Source organism: Panicum virgatum, chromosome 2K (genome assembly GCF_016808335.1).
Source record: "Panicum virgatum strain AP13 chromosome 2K, P.virgatum_v5, whole genome shotgun sequence".
Lineage (NCBI taxonomy): Eukaryota > Viridiplantae > Streptophyta > Magnoliopsida > Poales > Poaceae > Panicum > Panicum virgatum.
In genome coordinates this window covers 45869007-45888693 of record NC_053137.1, presented here as the reverse complement: position 1 = coordinate 45888693, position 19687 = coordinate 45869007, and the positions used below count along the sequence as shown (strand labels likewise).

General features: G+C 39.9%; 2 protein-coding genes across 3 annotated transcripts; one reads left to right on the top strand and one right to left on the bottom strand.

Moving 5' to 3' along the window:
• Window positions 1-211: 211 nt before the first annotated feature.
• On the bottom strand, window positions 212-8581 carry LOC120679480 (pentatricopeptide repeat-containing protein At5g10690-like). Its single transcript, XM_039961080.1, has 12 exons — window positions 8300-8581; window positions 7959-8150; window positions 6249-6381; window positions 5830-5921; window positions 5574-5735; window positions 5401-5469; window positions 4817-4949; window positions 3244-3476; window positions 2440-2517; window positions 1347-1415; window positions 1076-1252; window positions 212-663 (listed from the first exon to the last, which is right to left on the bottom strand). Exons 1-12 carry the CDS (start codon window positions 8519-8521, stop codon window positions 373-375), a joined length of 1851 nt encoding a protein of 616 aa, XP_039817014.1. The 5' UTR covers window positions 8522-8581; the 3' UTR covers window positions 212-372.
• A 1122-nt stretch (window positions 8582-9703) lies between these two features.
• Window positions 9704-13622, top strand: LOC120679465 (transcription initiation factor TFIID subunit 10-like). Of its 2 annotated transcripts, XM_039961064.1 has the most exons (7): window positions 9704-9829; window positions 9898-10086; window positions 10172-10236; window positions 10395-10457; window positions 11422-11479; window positions 11586-11636; window positions 13309-13622. In XM_039961064.1, exons 2-7 carry the CDS (start codon window positions 9931-9933, stop codon window positions 13387-13389), a joined length of 474 nt encoding a protein of 157 aa, XP_039816998.1. In that variant the 5' UTR covers window positions 9704-9829; window positions 9898-9930; the 3' UTR covers window positions 13390-13622. The 2 variants fall into 2 exon arrangements, with proteins under 2 accessions (XP_039816998.1, XP_039817005.1); XM_039961071.1 differs by lacking the exon at window positions 11586-11636.
• Window positions 13623-19687: the final 6065 nt, after the last annotated feature.

Genomic DNA, 19687 nt, shown 5'->3' with positions numbered 1-19687 from the left:
CACCATCGGTCCCGGCGGGGATCAAAGGCTGGACGAGGGCAGATGCAATTATGCGAAGGTCCACCTCCGCTGCTCCGCAGCCTCCAGTGAGAGCGCGGAGGCCACCGAACCCGCCAGGACCATCCCGGCGCGCTGGCGCCTCAACCGAAGGCTGCGGGAGAATCTCGGGTCCGCTGTCACTTTTGCCCTGGGCATCAGAAAACATTATGCATATCCACAGGTCAGGATCAGCCCAGCGGCTTCCTTCGCGCCAAAACTTTTTCTGTGCTTGTCGAACTGGACACCCACAACCAGAAACCACTGGACCATTACATGACTGTTTTGCATGTTAGGGAAATGGAGAAACGCGCGCACACAAAACTTGCTGCGGAATCAGCCACAATTGCAGGTTCCAGTGTCTTGCTCGAGTGCTGTTACCAGGGAGCCCGCGTCGTGGATGTCTGATGAGTAGTCGCCGGTGAAGCTCCACAGGATGGCGAGGGAGAAAATCCCCAGGGGCCTCGAGCTGGATGCGTAGCTACCTTCGTACATGTTACCGCTTTTCACCACGATCACCATTTCGGACTTCTCTCTGAGGAGGAGGTCAATGACATGCTCCACGGTTGTTGAAGTAGGCACACACAGTGGTGGTCCTCTCGACATAGAAAGAAGAGGAGCGTCCAGCTGAGAAAGGAAAACAATGTTAGTCACTTAGTCTAGAATCACAAGAGCACTGGAAACATCAATTATTATGGTGTTCATTGTAGCCTGGTATGATGTTTATAGTGATGAGATTCATTCGATTCAGATAAGTATTATCCATTTCTGCTATTTTCTTAGTGAAAGATGCATTTGTGCTCTTTAGTAGCAGCCGGTGCACAGTTTTTCATGTCTTTTTTCTTCATAGAAATAGGAAATTTTGACAAAAATCATTATACGTCACTAAGAAACTGACATGACAAAAAAAAAAGAATCTCCAAACTCTCTGGTCTGTCAAATCACTGTCCCCGTAGCTAAAAACAGTGCCAAATCATAATCATGTGTACAAGAATCGACAATCTTGCTCACATGGACTGAAGGAGACAGCGGAACATACCTTCGTACAATCATCACGGTGAACGATTCCAACACAACCTCCCCAATCATCAACAAGAGGAACTGCACGATCTTTCAAGAACCGCATCATAACTTTGCGCAAGATTATGTCAGCAGGTAATGGTTGAGATTCTTGAAATGGAACCATATACTTCTCAACTGGATCATTCAAGATAATCTACAATTTCAATGGACAGAACTTCAGATTTGAACAAACAGACTAACAGAGTAAAGTGAAGGGATACAAGATAACAATGTAACAAACAAACTACCTGTGGAAATACATGGGGCCTTAGAAGAGAGTTGGTGAATCCAGATAAGCTTTCAACTTTAATGGCAACCTGTTACCAACAACAAGAAATTAGCTTAAAAGGTGACTGTGCTTTCACTTTGATACATTCAAGTTTGCAGAAACTAGCAAAACATGCATAAATATTTGCCATATGCTCCTAGATCCTGGTATCAGTCCCAATATCGAATTAAATTCCAGTTTATTGTATCCAGATACACAACCACATGCAAAAATTCAATTTTCATCAGGCTTTCCATACATTTCAACAAATGAGAACCGTTATGAAGTAGATATTGCCACCTACATGTCGGTCCTGTATTTCAGAACCCAAGTTGCCATTTGCATAAGAAAGAAAACAAAAGTAGATCAGCCAGGTGCAGTTCACGGCTCTCCATCTGATACTTGGTATATAACAGCCTGTTGGACTTTTATCCTCATAAGACAAAACAGTTCCATTTAAACTATATAAGCGGGCAAATTCAATTTTCACACATAATAAACTAAGACATGATGCTTCGCCAGACAGACGGAGTGGTTAAGTCATCACCAAAATAGAAAAGATTATGGATCACAACTTGATATTCCTTGACCAATATGAAGTATTTCTTGAATCTTCAATGCATATAGATTCCAGGAAAGTGCTACATTAATCCACGACAACTTAGCAAAACAAGGTACTTACATATTTTAGAGTGGGAGGGAGCCTCATCAGTGGCCAGACTAGACATTCTAATTTTTCAATCTAATACTAAAGAAGGGACAACATCCTCTTCAGTTAAAGCAGTACAACATGCCAATAGCATAAAGTTCATGTCAGAAAACTAGAACTACGAATACTAACACAACACTAAAGACATTCTTAAGAAACTATTTCGTGCATGTACTGTTGTTCGCTAAAGTGTAGGATAAAGGAGGGGTAGAGGAAGCAGAGATAGATTAAGGTGGCAAAACATACAAGAAAGAATCAGAAACTACACTGATAACAGAATCGTGTCAAAGAGACCATAGTGCTGCTCCAGGAATGAAGCATGTAGTATTTTAGATAAAAAAAAATCCAAGGAGAAGAGACATACCAGACCTACTCTACTCGTCCAAGAGAAACATTTCTTCTCATTCACTATTCTTCTTAGAAGCCCTCTAGCCAAATCTATCTGAAAAGATTTAATCAGGGAGCTATAATAAAATGGGGGCATGACCTATTGAAAATGTTAAAGACTAAGCAAAGTTAAACATAAGGAGAACGATAATATAGATAGATAAGCATAATCATGCTGCATGGTGCAGCTACCTTGAATACGGTAACATGGCTAAATCTGACAATATAAAGGAGGCAGTTTAACTGATCAGTGGACTTGACATTTCTAGAACCCTTAGTTTCCCCAAGATTTTATACCTCATGCAATACTAATACTAAGTTTTCATAAGATCATAAAATTCAGAATTGTATATTGATACGTATCCATCGATATGAAAATGGGAAAAGATGTACTTGTAGCAGCACTGGAGCGCAATGAGATCTCTTCGACCTAGGAAAACACTTCAACAAGAAATTTATACATTCTCATTTCTTCTTACAAGCTATACAGTGAATAATTTACTGATTGATACCACATGGCAACATACATTGTTGGAAGGGCTTAGCAACAATGAGACATCATTGCATAAGAACTCTACCTACAACATTTTAATAGCGTACACTTCTATAAATAACTAGCGGGCATTTCAAGAGCAAGCACCTAACACAAAAACAGACTAGTGTTTAATACTTTTGTTACCTAGAATGAATCTCAATTCCAAAGGAGACAAGACATTGCATATACATGAATCCAAATCAACATTGACAAAAAAGTATATTTTATCCTAGGTTTCATTTCCACCTGATTGTTATTTATAGCAGCCTCCATTAATAACTCGCATGCCTCTTCTTTTGCTGCAGGACTAATGGATCCAACTGAATCTGGCCACATGCGCTTGTTCAATCTCATGACCATATCAACATCACCTCTGGTAGCAAAAGCTCTCATGATTGAAAGATAAAGATGAGGTTTAGGTCTCAGATCTTTGTTGCTGCCAGCCTGCTTTATTATATCACCAAAAATGCAAAGGGCCCCTACAATAACCACCAAAAAGGTCAAAAGCATATTAGTACAGAAATGTGTACACCTATCATAATTCATAAGCAAGAGAGTTTTATCTCATAAACAGATTACCCTCAAGATACATGATCTAGAAAAACAAATGAAATAGTATTGCCTTTGTTCAGCATGAGGGTTTTGGTTGCCTCATCCACATGTATATTCAGTTAAACAAAAACCAAGAGTTTCTCACTCAACTATAGTACACCTAAAGTTAGTCTGTACATTACACAGTGAACAATTCACAATAAATACATACTCATACTTCATGCTATTATTTGTAATAGTTATTTCTAGCTTCCTTTTTTACAGAGTCCAGGTATGTTTTTTTCCCCACAAATATTGTAGGTGCGCATATGTTAACACAAAGTGTGAATTACTTGGGGGGTATTTTGAACAAATGTAAAAAAACTAAACTCAGGTGTCCTCGAGATAACATTGTCATTCCAGGACCAATTAGGAATAAAGAATTATAGATGTGCTCAATCAATCATTAAAGAGAAATCAAGGCATGGTGAATATAAGCTAGAGGTAAGTTGTCAAAATATTAGGATAGACCAAGTAGCAGAGCTTGGGTACAAAAGAGGCCAAGCTAAGAAAAATAATGCTAGTTCTGATACTTTGTTACTACGCAAGTGAAAAGAATGAAGCACTAGCTTAACAAAAATATGAAGAATATTATGCCTTCATGGACCATAACATTTAAGGCATGGCCTGAAAAACCAGGTCTGATCCTATTCAAATTGATTGACAATAATAGCATCTAGTAGGCAAAGACATCAAGTACTGTCAAGTAATTTGCTTCTGCACAACAGTAATGTAGAAATCAACCATACTAATAGAAAATTATCTGTAGTTCACAAAATGATTTTGCTGTAAATTTTAATCCCTGTACATGATGCTCTTTTGAGGGCCGGGCCCTTATTTTGAGCTACAAATACATAAGCGTCGAGTTGGATTGTGAAGGGAGCACTAGGGTCACGATCCATTACCACCTCTACATACAGCTCGGTTAGACACATTGGTCAAGTTATTATAAATGTTAAAACAAATACCACAGGCTAAGAAAAGCTCCAACATTTTAGGTATTTTGGATTAGTTGTGCAACTTGGGCAACTCGGATACAAAAGGGTAAAAAGGAGGCTAGCTTGTAATACTGCAAACATGTGCCAATTGGAAAAATCAAAGGAGAGGATGAAAGGGGGTGCTAGATCACTTGTTAGTCTTAGTGAGACACTGATGTTATTTACAACTTGCAAATTCAATGCAATGTTAGCGCAAAACTATGCCACTAAAAAGATGCTATAGAGCTTACCATCAATGGATCCACAAGCTAGCAAGGCATCTATCATAGCAGTATATGCAGTCCTATCGATTGAAAGAAGTGAAGATTTCATCTCCACAACAATCTTCAAAACTGAATAAAGGTCCCGGCTATTTCCTAAACCCTGCAGCATGCTTCAATCACTTTTAAAATTAATAAAAAAAATAAAAACGATAGCAAACACAAAGAGTGATCCAACTATTTATTCATTATCTTAAAGAAACTCTTCGGAAATTCAATCAAATTTCTCAATTTGAAGTCTGTAACACATTTTCTACAATGTCTTCCTTTCTGATGATGAAGATGAAGGGTTCTCAAGAGTAAAAAAATGAAGAAATGGAACAACCACTTTAATAGCATTGCCTAACATTGTCAAGTTGTCAATAAAAAAACAAGTATAGTGCAGATACTATAATTTTCTGTCATGAAAGTAATATAAATGATGCAGTGTAAGAGCCACTACAACAGCATCGTCCAATAACATAAAAAGGAAACAGAGTGTAGCCATAAGCTTGTAATTGTTACAATCAAACCAAGAAATAACACCATCTGCTGTTCAGTATCATGCAACACACCTTAAGTAATGTTGTGTAGGTAACAGCATCTGGAAGGAGTTCAGGATTACTTTCCCTTTTAGCTTCTTCCTGCATTGTAATAGAATTAACTCATTTTCATTACACAAGTCAATTACTTGTATAGCAAAACAATTTTGTGGCTAAAACTGGCCTTTCCAACACTTGTGTGACACCTTCATATCTTCAAGAAATTGGATAGCTTTATCAATCTCTGACGATTTTACACAGGCAGAAATGATGGTGTTGTAGGTCAATCTATCAGGTTTCAACCCTTGACGCAATATCTCATCTTTAACAGTCAAAGCTCCAAGAGGGAAGTTGCTTTTAATGTATCCCTGCAGTGTGAGTTGGATTTTTTTTATAATTACAGTGGTTGATGAAAAGGAAAGTAGACATATTAACAGTAATGGAAAATCAGTCACATTGTACCTTCATCAGTAAGTTGTACAGTAAGACAGAGTGACCTTCATAAAGGACTTTGCGGAAACGGGCGACAAGAGCATTGGCACGCCTCATATCTCCTGGATCAGTTGAAGTTAAATTCCATCAGTAAATGGCCAGCTGAAGTTGGAACTGGAGCATTTGACATGAGAATAATTGGCAGGTTCCTGTTCAAACTTACTCTTAGATATACTTTGGGAATTGAAATGATGAAAAAAAAAATATCCAGGTTAAAGAGAGTTGATACTTTAGTGATTACTTGTCTTGTTATACTTATTTCAAGTCAATTATATTAATTAGTATCCGCACATTACACTAAGTAGAATCTAACCAACACCTTGTATTCCATGGGCATCACCGTGGGATCATGTATCACATGAAGGTTAAAAGATCAATCTTGTACCAACCTGCTTCAATAAGCGCATTTAGAAAACCACAAATGAGGTGAGGGGAGAGCCTAGGACTCCCGATCGAAGAATCTTTCTCAATTGATTCCAGTATTTCAAATGCTTCATCAATCCTTCTCGCTATACCCAAGCCCTTCAATGGATAGCAACGTAAAATATAAACATTTGCACCATAAAGATAACTCAGCTCCTAAATTGAAGCATATACTTGGAAAAAAAAACCTTGGTCATATATCATGCAAACAAACACATTCAAAATTATACCATAAAACATCAGTCCATTTATCGAAGGACGCAAAACGTATTCTAAACAATGAAATCCTGAATGTAACAATAAGAAGGCAATTGATGATTAAGAGTTGATATGTAATATGTTTAGCATTCAGACAATCTGATATGTAAGTTTAGTAAAAGGTTACAAGGGGATAAAAGAGTGGACAATTCTATATTAGTTGGAAAATTACTACCTTATTACTTTCTAGAAAATGAAAAGAAAACATGATAACCCTAACTGGAAGTCTTATCCTTTGGGTTGCCATAGTTTTCCTCAAAAAAAAAACGGAAGTTTGGAACTTCAGGTTTCAAAGGTGCTGAGTTGTTTCTTTTTGCTGCCAAATGCATTGTTCAAAACTTAAGTTGATGGAAATATTCATGAATTTAGATTATCATCATATAGAAGCTCAAAAAAGCACTACAGCTTAAGTCTCAACAATAAACATAAGTAATGTACTGTAACTGCTCCTAGATAGCTCTATTAGCCATTGTATAGTATAAAAGGCCTAGATGCTATCATGCCTGAACTGCTTGTGGACAGAGAATGGTTTCGTCATTGATTTTAGGATGCTCATAGGTGGACAGTGAAAGCAAGCATGCAAGATCCAAATGGGAGGACTCCTGATTACTGAATTTACTATTACCAATGGAGAAACACTGAACAAATACCAGTTTCCTTGAGTAGCTTGGGATATAATCTACCTAAATTTTAGAAATGTGGTTGTTCCTTGGTGTAGCAGTATTGTTTCTTCAGAAAAGAAAAGGAACTGAAGCATAAATCCTATTGACAGTAGAATGTAAATATTTCTGTGTTTTCTTCCAGAGTAAAGTCATGCTTTTTTGTTTGACACAAACAAATTTTCTATTTTTTCACGAATATAAAGGTAAGTCGCATATCATTTCATTGAAGAAGGAAAAAGAGGTACAAAACTAGGAGCTTCACACACATACACACGCACACACTAGAAGCTTAGATCAAATGTGTCACTGATCAACCGAAAACATGATCTTAACGAACCCCAAAATTTCAATCCTTCTAACAGCCATCGAAACAGGTTTTCTATCGAAAGAATTGCATACATATCTACATATTTCACATACCGTTTTCTAACAAATCATAGGGGTTCCAGCAAATTGACGCATTAGCACTAATCAGTCAGTAGTCAATCCAGTTCCCAACTTACACATGAACACAAACCATTGGTAAAGGAGTAGCAAACAAATTTAAGTATGCATACAATTTCCCTTCTATGAATGCCAAACAGAACTCACTGGATACATATTCTTATCACAGAGTTTTATGATAGGTTATGTTGTTAACTCAAATAATTCTTCTTCAGTTCGTCTCCCCAATTCCACCAGATACCAGTACTCACAACCAGTTAGAACAAACAATTGAACTCATGAATTTGTATACAAAGCGTTACGGTTGCGCACCTTGAGCAGGATGCCATAGGACACGCCGTCCACGCCGCACCCCCTTGGCCCGCGCATTTCCTTGAAGAGCAGGAGCGCGTGGTCGACGTCGCCGCAGCGCACAAAGGCCTCCAGAACTGCATTCATGACGATGGTGTTGGGTACCCCGCCCGCACGCACACGTCGCCGCGCCGCCTCCACCTCCTCCATAATCTGCGCCTCCCAAACCCCCGAGTCAGCACTGGGCTAAAAATAGAGCCACCACGGGAGGCAGGCCTCTGGTCTCTCCTAAACTCTAAAAAAAAAAGCAGAGCAACCGACGGCCGGAGGTGTAGACGGAGAGCGAGGCCCACGAGGCGAACCTGGGCAAGCTGCCTGCGGCGGGTGAGTTCCACGATGCGGGCAGTGAGACGGCGGAGGTCGGTGGACGGGGACGCGGCCCGGGGGCGCGGGCGCGGGCGGCGCCCTGGGGGACGAGGGGACGAGAAGATCCTGGAAGCATCGACAGGGCGGCGGAGGCGTGGCTCGCGCGGCCCCGGCGCGGGCGAAGGGGAGAGGAACCGCGGCGGCCTTACCAGCATCATCTCTTCTCTCGCCGCTGCCCGCTGCCGCTGCCGCCGACCTCTGCTGCGTCTGCGTGTCAAGAGCACGAGCGCGCGGTGCGAGTGGATAAAGCGAGGGAGCTCGCCGGCCGTGGGCTGATTGGGCTGCGATCGCCGCGGATTTTGGGCCAAATATGGGCCTCACGAAAAGTACCGTGGCCCAAATATGGCCCGTTTAATCGTGTTCCCACCGCGTTTTTTCTATTTATTATATTTTTTAAAAACATTTTTTTACAAAAATATATTTTTGGTTTCACAATTTACAGTTCTATACCCCTACCGCACGGCAGGGGGGCGGCAGGGGCGGCCGTCCCGCAGACGGGGCGGGCGGTCCCCTGCAGCCCCCTGCTGGGCGGTAGGGACCTATATGTAATTAAAATTTGAGTTCTATCGCATGGAGGTCCCTACCGCCCGGTGGAGGGGCGGCAAGCAGGCCGACCGCCCGTCAAGGAGGCGGCAGGCTCCCAATATAAAAGCTAAGGTCCCCCACCTGCATTTGCAGCAAACAACATCCATAGAGGGAAAAAGGAGATACGTGGTGTGAGGGAGGGAGTTGCAACAGCGAAGTCCTGCCGGATTCCGCACTTGTGATCTGCAGGTAAGTTACGTCTCTCCTTTTAGAAACAAGTTTAATACTATATTTCACTATCCAAAACTTAATTCTATTTTAATTTATAATTAATTTAGAAACAATTCTGTAATAAATTGAAATTTTAATACTGAAATGAAATTTTAATACTATAGCATTAATTAAATTAAATTACTTTACAATATTAATGGATTCATACGTAACTTACCTGCAGATCACAAGTGCGGAATCCGGCAGGGCTTCGTTGTTGCAACTCCCTCCCTCACCCCCACATCTCTCCTTTTTCCCTCTATGAATGTTGTTTGCTGCAAATGCAGGTGGTGGACCTCAGCTTTTATATCGGGGGAGCCTACCCGCCCCCTGCCGGGCGGTCGGCCTGGCTGCCGCCCCTCCACCGGGCGGTAGGGGGCTCCATGCGATAAAACTTAAATTTTAATTATATATAGGTCACTGCCGCCCCCTGCCGGGCGGTAGGGGTATAAAACTGTAAATTATGAAACAAAAATATATTTCTGTAAAAAAACGTTTTTAAAAAATATAAAAATAGAAAAAACGCGTTCCCACCTCTCTTACAAGTGGGTCCAGTTGTGGCCCGCGTCCCAGGCACAGCCCCCTCACCTCTTGTGTCGAAGCGGCTGCTGCCGTCGTCGCTGACACCTATCGCCGCTTCCAGAGTCGCCGCCGGCGGGTGTTCTCCCACGGTGAGCTGCTGCCCGTCGCCTTCCGTCTCAGCGATCTGCGTGATTCTTACCCCGTCGGATCTTACCAGCTGCTCCTGCGGTGAGGGCAGCGGGGCGTGAGGATGATGGGCAGTAACAGCGGCGGAGGGGGCGGAGGCCCTGGCGGGGGCATGGGTCCGGGCATGGGCGGGCCCACAGGTGGAGGCGGGGACGGGCGGCACGACGACGAGGCTGCGCTCACCGAGTTCCTCTCCTTGCTCATGGACTACACCCCCACGGTAGGGTGCCGCCGCCCCCTCTCGCCTTCTCTCTACTTTTCTGTCTCTTGGCTTAGCACTGATGCTTGGTTCGGTGGTGCTGAAGATTCCCGATGAGCTGGTGGAGCACTACCTCGGACGCAGCGGATTCCACTGCCCTGATCTCCGCTTGTAAGTGCTCATTTGCTTGCCAATCTCTCCCAGGAAGGCTTATTTCCCCCCTAGTAGACTTTATTGATAGTAGTAAGCTATCAGTGCCTAGATTCATTGTATTTGTAAATAGCAATTTCTTGGTCTCCTGCTTACATTATCTGAGTCGTGTTTTACAGAACGAGATTGGTTGCTGTAGCCACCCAGAAGTTCCTTTCGGACATTGCAAGCGATTCTCTTCAGTGAGTTAATATGCAGTCTCGTTATTATTCTGTAATGTAATTATCTTCTTAATATAAAAAAATTTGGTGTCCTTCTGCATATTCGAGAATAAAACAGTCGTGTTCCTTTCTTCCATGCCAATGCACATCTAATGTGCAGTTGCCTATGTTGGTTTGTTTCCGTAAGTTTACTTGACTTCAATCTAAATCCCTGTCCCTAGTTGCATGTACTATTCTTGTGGAATTATTCATTCACGATTAGTGTAATATCGGAATGATATGCAAAAGTTTTGCAGTTATGCTCCTAGTTATTGTTGAATTTGCATTTATAATAGTTGTACCTCTGTAAAATTCCCAGTTGCTGAAACACTATTCACTGTGTGCTGCTCCTGAGAATTTAACATGCCATCTAGTGATGGCCTGATGGATTTATCCTTTCGATATTTCGAAGTAGACACGAATGTACCTTCTTTTGTAGTCTGGTAAGTGATAACATCTTTCCTAAAAAATATAGTATGCTCCTCTTTGGAATTTCCTAAACTATCCGAGTGTTCCTGGATCCTTCTGCCTCTACTGACTCCCTCTCTGGGCTCTTCATCACTAAAGGAGTTATTTTCTTCGTCATTAATGGATATGCATATACTATGTACGTGATTTGTTATAACTATCGTCATCTCATAGTTAAGCTTTCTTAGTGTGCTTAAGAGTTTTGGTGTTCTCAAAAGATTAGTATTTAACTATTTATCTGTTCAAACCATGTAGGTTTTAGGCTTAGGTATTCTTGTGCCATTTGGGGGGTTATGTTGTAAATTTATCTGGGTCCTGTTTTATTGTTTCTTTTCCGTCACTGTATGACATTCTCTACTCTTCACTATATAGCAAACCAGTGTAAGGATATCATTAGCAGTATGTGTGATATACACTGTTGGTGTGTCATAATTCGTGCACTAATTTGATTATTACATTATTCTTTCCCTTCAACTAGGCACTGCAAGGCCAGGGTAGCAGCACCAATCAAAGATAATAAGAGCAAACAACCAAAGGTGAATTTACTCTCTAGTTGAACTTTTCATGTTCCTAGCATTAATTTTTCAAGTATCCTTATGCTTACTTACCACATTTCCAAAAAAAATTATATATAACTTACAGGATAGACGTCTTGTACTAACTATGGATGATCTTTCTAAAGCCTTGCGTGAGGTAACAAGTTCCCATTTAATTTTGTTTTTTCTGCAATTTTGCTTTTGTAGGCATCAGCTGACCGCTTACTACCTCTTTTTCTTATTTTGAATCCGGTTGAGTGAAAAATGAGTCAGGAGCGCATTATTTGGTTTAGACACTATAGCATATTAGCAATTAGTTTCCTCAGGACTGAAATCTCCTTGCTGTTTCCTCAAACTTAAACAGGTTATGTAGAGTCAGTTTGATATGCTCCATGATCCTCACAAATTACCAAAATTCATAAGGAAGAAACAACTGTTAGCAGCAGTTAAAAGAGTACATGAACAAAGACTTAACGATACATGAAATTGGCATGAGGTCATGCCTTGGGCTGCACATTTGCAGATCTTAATGATGATTGATTTCCTTCCATTCAAGAATGTTAGAGTAGATATGATCAATTCCAGCAACCCAGCAGCTAAATCAAGTCCCAGATGACCTGTGTCTTTTGCAAGAGAGCTCCACACCGTCTTCTGCTATTGACACTTCTCACGCACCTAAATATACAAAGCCATTAAGCCATGTGGACATCAGAGATCAGAATATACTGATTTTCTTTGCCTGTACTTATTAAACCAAAATTATCAACATAACTGCCATTATAAGGAAGAAAACTGGGTTCTTGATGTTACTAAAGATTTAGAAATCACAGTCCGTTTCCCTTGTAAATGTGTCATATGTGCATGCTGAAATCAGTGAAACAATGGAGCTGGCAGTCAAACTTTAAATTGCCAATCTAACCTTGCATTTGCTGACCACCTTAGTGACAATACCCCTGTAAGTATAATGGTTATGCAAAACCATTGACAAGAAACCATTATATTCATGGAAGTAAACACTTCCAGAATCTAAAATGTAGGAAATTCACTGAAAACAGTAATACACGAATGTATTGGAATTTCCACTTTCTCAATTTGTCCTAAATCTGTCAGTCCGATTAGCACTACCTGTAAGGCTATCTCGAAGCCACAGTGTATCTTTCCACACCAATGCATCTTTTCTGGTTGAACTTTAGTAATCAATCAAGGCATTTAGTACCATGCCAGTGCTGTTAAGCGTGATGGTATTGTTTCTGTTCTTTCTTATGTTCTGAATAACTGTACCTTCCATCAAAACCATGCACAAAGGGCACCCTTTTCATGCTCTGTACCATACATAGTTCATAATTTTTATAGAGGGTTTCTTCAGTATCCACCTTTGAGACATCCTTAGAACTTGGATTTGATAAAATCCTGATTTTTTTTTTGGTAAGACGGTGCTTCTTTAGCATACCTCTTAACTTGAAGTTTCCACATTCCTGAACAATATCTTCTTAGGGCATCATTGTTGGAATAGAGTTACTGCTAACCGTAATCTTAATTCTTAAAATACCTGTCCAATTTAGGCTTAGGTACATCCTTCTAATATGTTCCCCTAGTCTACGAGCAGTGCATCCTTCTAATTTTGCAATTTGAAGATGATTGTAGCATTTTGTACTCCCATGGCAAATGCTAATATATTCAATGAAGCATCTAACACTGCAGTGAACATGGTCAATTTTTAGGCTAAAGTCATCTTGTTTCATAGTAAATACCGATAATAGTTGCTGGATCACTTTCTGCCACATTTGATTCATTTATGATCTTATACTCACAACAAACTTTTCTCGCAGCATGGTGTGAACTTGAAACACGCTGAGTACTTCGCAGACAGCCCTTCAGCAGGAATGGCTCCTTCAACAAGGGAGGAGTAGATTGGATTGAGGCAACCTGTACCAAGTGTCTAAGTGGAACTGGGAATTATACAGGGATCATGTCAATGAATAGCCTGTCCGCATTATTGCCCAATTCGATGTAACGGTGTACTAGTATAGCCTCCAAAGTGTGGACTCCACTGCTATTCGTGCTGTATTATTATTGACTGTTAGAGTTTGATTTCATACTTATTGAGATTGTGTTATCAATGCTGATTAGTCTCTCTCGGTTAGATTATCTGTAGACAAGATAGTTCTAGTTTATCTTATATCCAGTGTCTGAGCTGCTGGAACTCAAATCAATTTGTCGATGCGCTTAACACAACTGAGTTTAAGTGAAATTATGACAATAAACTTGAATGCATCAACAGAATGGAACAGGGCATAGGCATAATTGCATATTATGTCATCATTGACTTAGTCATCTGTTATGATTGATAAAATCAGCCTTGGTAACCTACAGTCCTACTGGGTCTCAGGTATGATTGACCAAACATCATGACTATTTTAAGGGAAAACGTAATTTTCTACTTATAAATTTAGGGAACATTTTGCTAGCAAAAACAATTGTCGCACGAACCCTTGAGGCAGCCCTTCGCCCCTTCCCAGGGTGGTAGTAAATTGGTAAGCTATACCCCTAGGAGACCATCTCTTTGGACGGTTCTATTTTCCTTATTCCACCATCATTCATCGACTGATTAGTGTGTACTTTCACATGATTACACTGATTGGTTCTGCCCGTGCTTTTGTCTATATATATAGCACAACACTAGAAAACCTACAAAGAGGCGTGCAAAGGTCTTCTCCTGCTACCATCAACCGTACCGATGTACCATGCAGCTTGACTTTGTTTTGCTGATTTGTCAACACATGAATCAAATTTCTAACCGCATTTTTTATGAAACAATTTTTAAAAAAAAAACTTTACACGTTTCATCTTTTCAATGCAGTTGGATCTCTGAAAGGGACCAGCCCTAGTATCATATTTAGGCCACCAACCCACCATCAGGGGTTTAAACTTTGCATAGTCTGGTCACTCTCCAATTTCTATATGTATGACTATCGACATAGACATTTAATTTATAATCACAAGTTTCTCAGGAATATCTCAGTGTTTTCACTTGCATAAAGTGACAAAAAAAGAGAAAGCTTTGACTTCGTCACATGTTCACGACCATTTTCTGCTTACGATCTAGGAGAGATTAACAAAATCATGGCCGGCGCAATGATATGCTTTAACAATTCAGACAGTAACTGATCTATAGTCTGAAAATGAAAATCATTGAATGAGTGCAGTAGAAAGGTTGCACACCTCGAATATCATGTGTTTAGTCCCCGAAAAGGTTTTGATTTTGGTACTGTAGCACATTTCGTTGTTATTTGACAAACAATATCCAATCATGGATTAATTAAGCTTAAAAGATTCATCTCGTGCTAATCAGTTAGACTGTGTACTTAGTTATTTTTTTTCAGTTACATTTAATGCTTCATGCATGTGTGTAACGATTCGATGTGACGGGTACTGTAGAATTTTTTTTGAGAACTAAACAGGGCCTTAAGATTAGTATCATTGGTTAACTACTCAACTGTTTTTCAGTACTACGTACGTCAAGCTGATTTCGCGCAGAGGACGAAAGGAACTTCGTCAAGTTGGGCTCGTTTAACTTGTCTGTCACATCCTAATGAGTGAAACTGCATAGTTAACCACGTAAGTGACTGTCGTGATGATATTAATGAGATAAAATTAAGTAAAAAATTACTTCTATCCATGGATAAACTAGGATATCATAAGTCAAGTGGGTAGCTTGGATATCTAACTCTGGTGCAGAAATAATCATGTTGTTGAATTGCCTCACAAAAAGAATTCTCAAATTGTTCACTTGGTCGCTTTCAATTTATTTATTATTGTACATGTTCAATGAAAGGTATAATTATCTCAGCGAGTATATATATTCATTATTTCTACAACAGTGAAGGCAATCGTTTCCCAGCTTTACTGTTGCTCATCGACAGGTCAAATCATCCAATGGTAAAAAAGGTAAAAACAAGAGCTTTTGACTTTCCCGAGCTATCATTCTTTGCTAATCTTTTGAACTCCCATTCGCCATCTACTACTCAGACCTGAGACTAAGAGCATGCCATGACTGTATGAAATGAAGTCATGCATAGCAGGTGCAGTCTCTATGACTCTACATGGTTCAGGCAGGAAGCAGCTAGTACCTAAGAGTTCACAACGACGAGAAATAAGAAGATAGATTAATCCGAGCTTATCCTAACAGCACAATGTCAATACTTTTTGCTGCCATTATTGACAAGATTACGTATGACACCATGCTGATGGCTGATCACTGTTTGGAAGGAGTCACAGAGCTCCATGGGATTCCTAACTCCAAACGCTAGGTCAGGCGAAGACAAGGAGAAAAGGCTCAGAAAAACACAAGTTCTCCACCACTTTGATCACTTTTGAGTGAAAAAAAAAGACACAATCGATCAATGCATCATTCCGGTCTCACATTCCTTTTGGAAAAAGATGGCAATGATACTGCCTTTTTGATCGGTGTCGTCTATCTGCCTATCATTTCCGCTCGTTTCAAGCACAAATTAAACCAGGTCAATGCGAGCCTCTTTTTGTGCCGGCTGGTATATATGGTATGGTATCCATGAAAGTGCCCGGAGCTGCATGGTGTTCTCATTTGGGGGGTTCTTCAGCTGGTTGGCTAAATTGATGTGAATCTCCATCCACATCCACTTGTGATGTATGTGGCCGGCGAAGCTCCAATAGTCCAATCATTCCTGAACATTGTCTTGATACTTTCATTTTTTACCTTCTACAAATTTTGGGTCGAGCCACGTGGGATCATAGAACAGAGAGCAAGTGACTAATTCAGTCCCATTTGGGATTTGGAGCCGTACGAATTTACAATATTTTTTTAATGAACGCAACTGTAGGTGCTAGCTATAGGACGACCTACATGGACTTTGCCATTAATAAGATTTTTTTTACCACGTTGACGCAAATTTGGTATATAAGAAAAATAAAACACAAAACATACTTTTTTTCTAGAACTAGAATCTAACCATAATGACTGTTTACCCAAGCATGCATTTGGGTGACGATATATATAAGCAGAGAGCTACAGTATCTTCGGACAAGTTGACTTGAATTTGATTGTTATATAAATTGAAAGCTAAGTTGTCGATCAATGACAGCGATTACTTATTCACAGCACTCACTCTGATGACAGATTTGTCACGGTATACGGATCGGCATCCCCAGCTAGGTTCGTCACCTCTTTTGAAGAAAGTGATAGTGATCTTGCCGATCTTCTCATTCTAAAGGCAGAACAGCTCGAAAGAATTGTCACGCTCACATGGCCGGAGTGTGTACGTCGGCTGCACTACGCATGTAGTAGAACAAGTTGTCCGCGAGTGGCTGCTGCTTTGGGTTTTTTTTTCTTCTCCAAAAGGAGCTTTCCATGGAAGCAAAATGGTCGTACTGGTTTGCTTCTGGCTGTTGAGAGGTTTTTGCTTCATTGGAAAGTGGATTTCGAAGCAATAATACGTTCCACGTAGATTTTGCACCTCAGCTCGATTTGGAAAAGTTCCTCAAATAGGATGTGTGTGTTCAATGTTTTTTTTTGAAAAGCACTACTATTTTAAGAATAATCAAACTTAATGAGTTGCGTGTTGTCACATTTTTTTTTGTTTTGACGACCTAGTTAAGTGCCATCACTAAGCAAGTAAAAAAAAAATCCAGAATTCGATCTCGTTGAATTTATATATCAAATTTTTTTACTAACCACGCATTTCACAAAAAAAAAACCGTAAGCCACCATGTATTTGTGTTGTGTTAGTCACACCAATCTCATACATGTTGGAACAAGAACAGATCGACTAACAATATATAGTATCAAATCCGTACCAGCAAAATTGTACGGTTGGGGTGTGTGAACCCACGATTCAGCGGAATATAACTCGATAGCTGTGATATCGATCTGAACCATCAAATTAAGAATGCAGCAGTGGAAAAAGATCAAAGCTAGGTAGCTTGTTGCTACTGGTGAATAGCTTGCAGGCAAAGTCGCTAGTGGCCGGCTCCACTATGCACAAGCTTTGCGACATTTCCGTGTGGCGTTTTCTCCAAAACGGTCAAAACACGACAGAAATGGACGCCGCAGCAACTTTATACGCTGGCCGCAGGACCTTATTTTCTCACTGCAATTCTCGCGGAAAGAGTCTTGAGCATTCTGCAGCGACTATTGGTGTAAAGGCTCTACCGCGCTAATCCCTGGTTTGAAAAGCTTCAGCAGACCTTTCTTTTTCACCGTACCACAAGTGGTTGCTATAGCCTATAGGGGGTGAAGAATGTTTCCGCTTTCACAAATGACGGGCACTTGTGTATTGAAAGAAACTTCGAATGGACCAACTGCAATTATACTGGTTTTCAAGTGTGTGATTGCGAAGTAATAGTGAACCAATATATTGGTTGTTTCTTGATATGCCCATGATAGGGTTTGGTATACTGCAATTTGTCGAACCAATATTGTAATTAAGGTACATCTCTTGTACATAAATTAAAGGTACATGTCTTGAATATCAAAATCTTCTTGCCAAGATTCTTAATTATAGACTAAGGGACAAGGGAAGCATCATGGTTGCAGCATAGTTCTTCAATTGCTTCATGTACGGAGGGTTTACTTGTTGGACAGAAGAGAACATGGTGGGTGAGATGGGACTAAAATGGATAAAATAGCCACCTGCCTTCAAGCATCAATTAACATAGCCGCTCGCAATAGGAAAAAAAAAAGAACTACGCATGCAACAGATAAGTGGTAAAAAATTGCGCAAAATATGAAAATGGAAAAATGACCGTAGATAGAAATATAATATGCCATTCATTACTGCCAAAAAGAAATCTTCGCTGTAAATTCACCATATATTTGTAAATGTCCTGCAGCTTTTTTGACTTGCAGAGTCGCAGCCCTGCTTACAACCTGCATGGCAATCAAAATATCCAGCCTATGGCCAAATAATGATCATTGCACGTCGCTGTCGTACGGTTGCCGACTTACATGTTATAATCACGGTGATAAGCAAATGTATAGTTTGTTAACTTGCTGCCGCTATCGTGTGTGTATTTCTGTATGTGGTCATCATGTTTCCAAATGATAAGGATCTGGTTATATATACATGTGCAGTTGACAGTATATAACTTAATGCTGTTGTCGATGTGGTATTGGCGCGCGTATGTTAGAAACACACAGCTGACTTTTGTTTGCTTGGTATCTATACGTAGGCCGTCATCAACATAATGTTGGACAACTGGAGCTGATTCTTTATACTAAGGTTCAGTTTGTATATGTCTTGGAGTTAAAGGAATGTAATTTGTGTGTACTTAAATTTTGCTTCTTTAATTGGCACTCTCTAAGTTATTTGTCATCCAACAAAATTGGTTTCAATATATAATCGTGTCTGATTTGATGTTGAGATGTTACTGATATCTACATACACTCGGATCAAGGGAATTAATTGTAATGTTGTGAATAATCCTAGACTAAATTTAGCTTTTTATTATTTTTCCTACTCATTATTACCTTGTTTATCATAAATTGGGTTAGTATTCTCCTAAATGATTTTGCCAAAAAGGAACTAAGGTAGTATATAGTGTTAACGGGGTACCGGTAGTAACCAGCCTGGCCCAGTAAATATAGTATCAGTCGTTAAGAACTCCATTTGTACCAATTAATACTAATTCAGCTTTTGTTCCAGTGGTGAAAGTAACAAAAACAAACATAATGTTTTTAAGAAGTAATATGTGTCTTGACAGTGCTTGTTACCATCATCAGTTGCTACTAGTCGTATCGAAGTGGACCTGCAAATTTGAATAGACAAAGTGTAATGAGATGGAATGCTCGCCCAAGATAAGAAGTGTCATAAATGGATATATACTATTATACTCAATGAAAAATACATTTTTCTAATACATTATTGTGGCGTCATCCCATATAATTGCCTCATGGCTTCTCCAACTAATCAGTTTAAATGTATTGCATTTGCAATATGGTGCTTCCCTAAAAAAAACTGCAATTATTGAACCGTAACACTGCCAGTAGTTGACTTGAATCGTCGCTTTAGTTAAGTCTACAAATGAAAAAAACAAAATGGTACGGTCTTCCCTGTCGATGCAGGGATACAACATTCGGGAACTAAAAATCTAAGCGGTTAATGACCTCTCATGATCGAGATCATAGGCCATCAAATGTTTTGATATTCTTTATATATGTTTTCTTAGAGATAT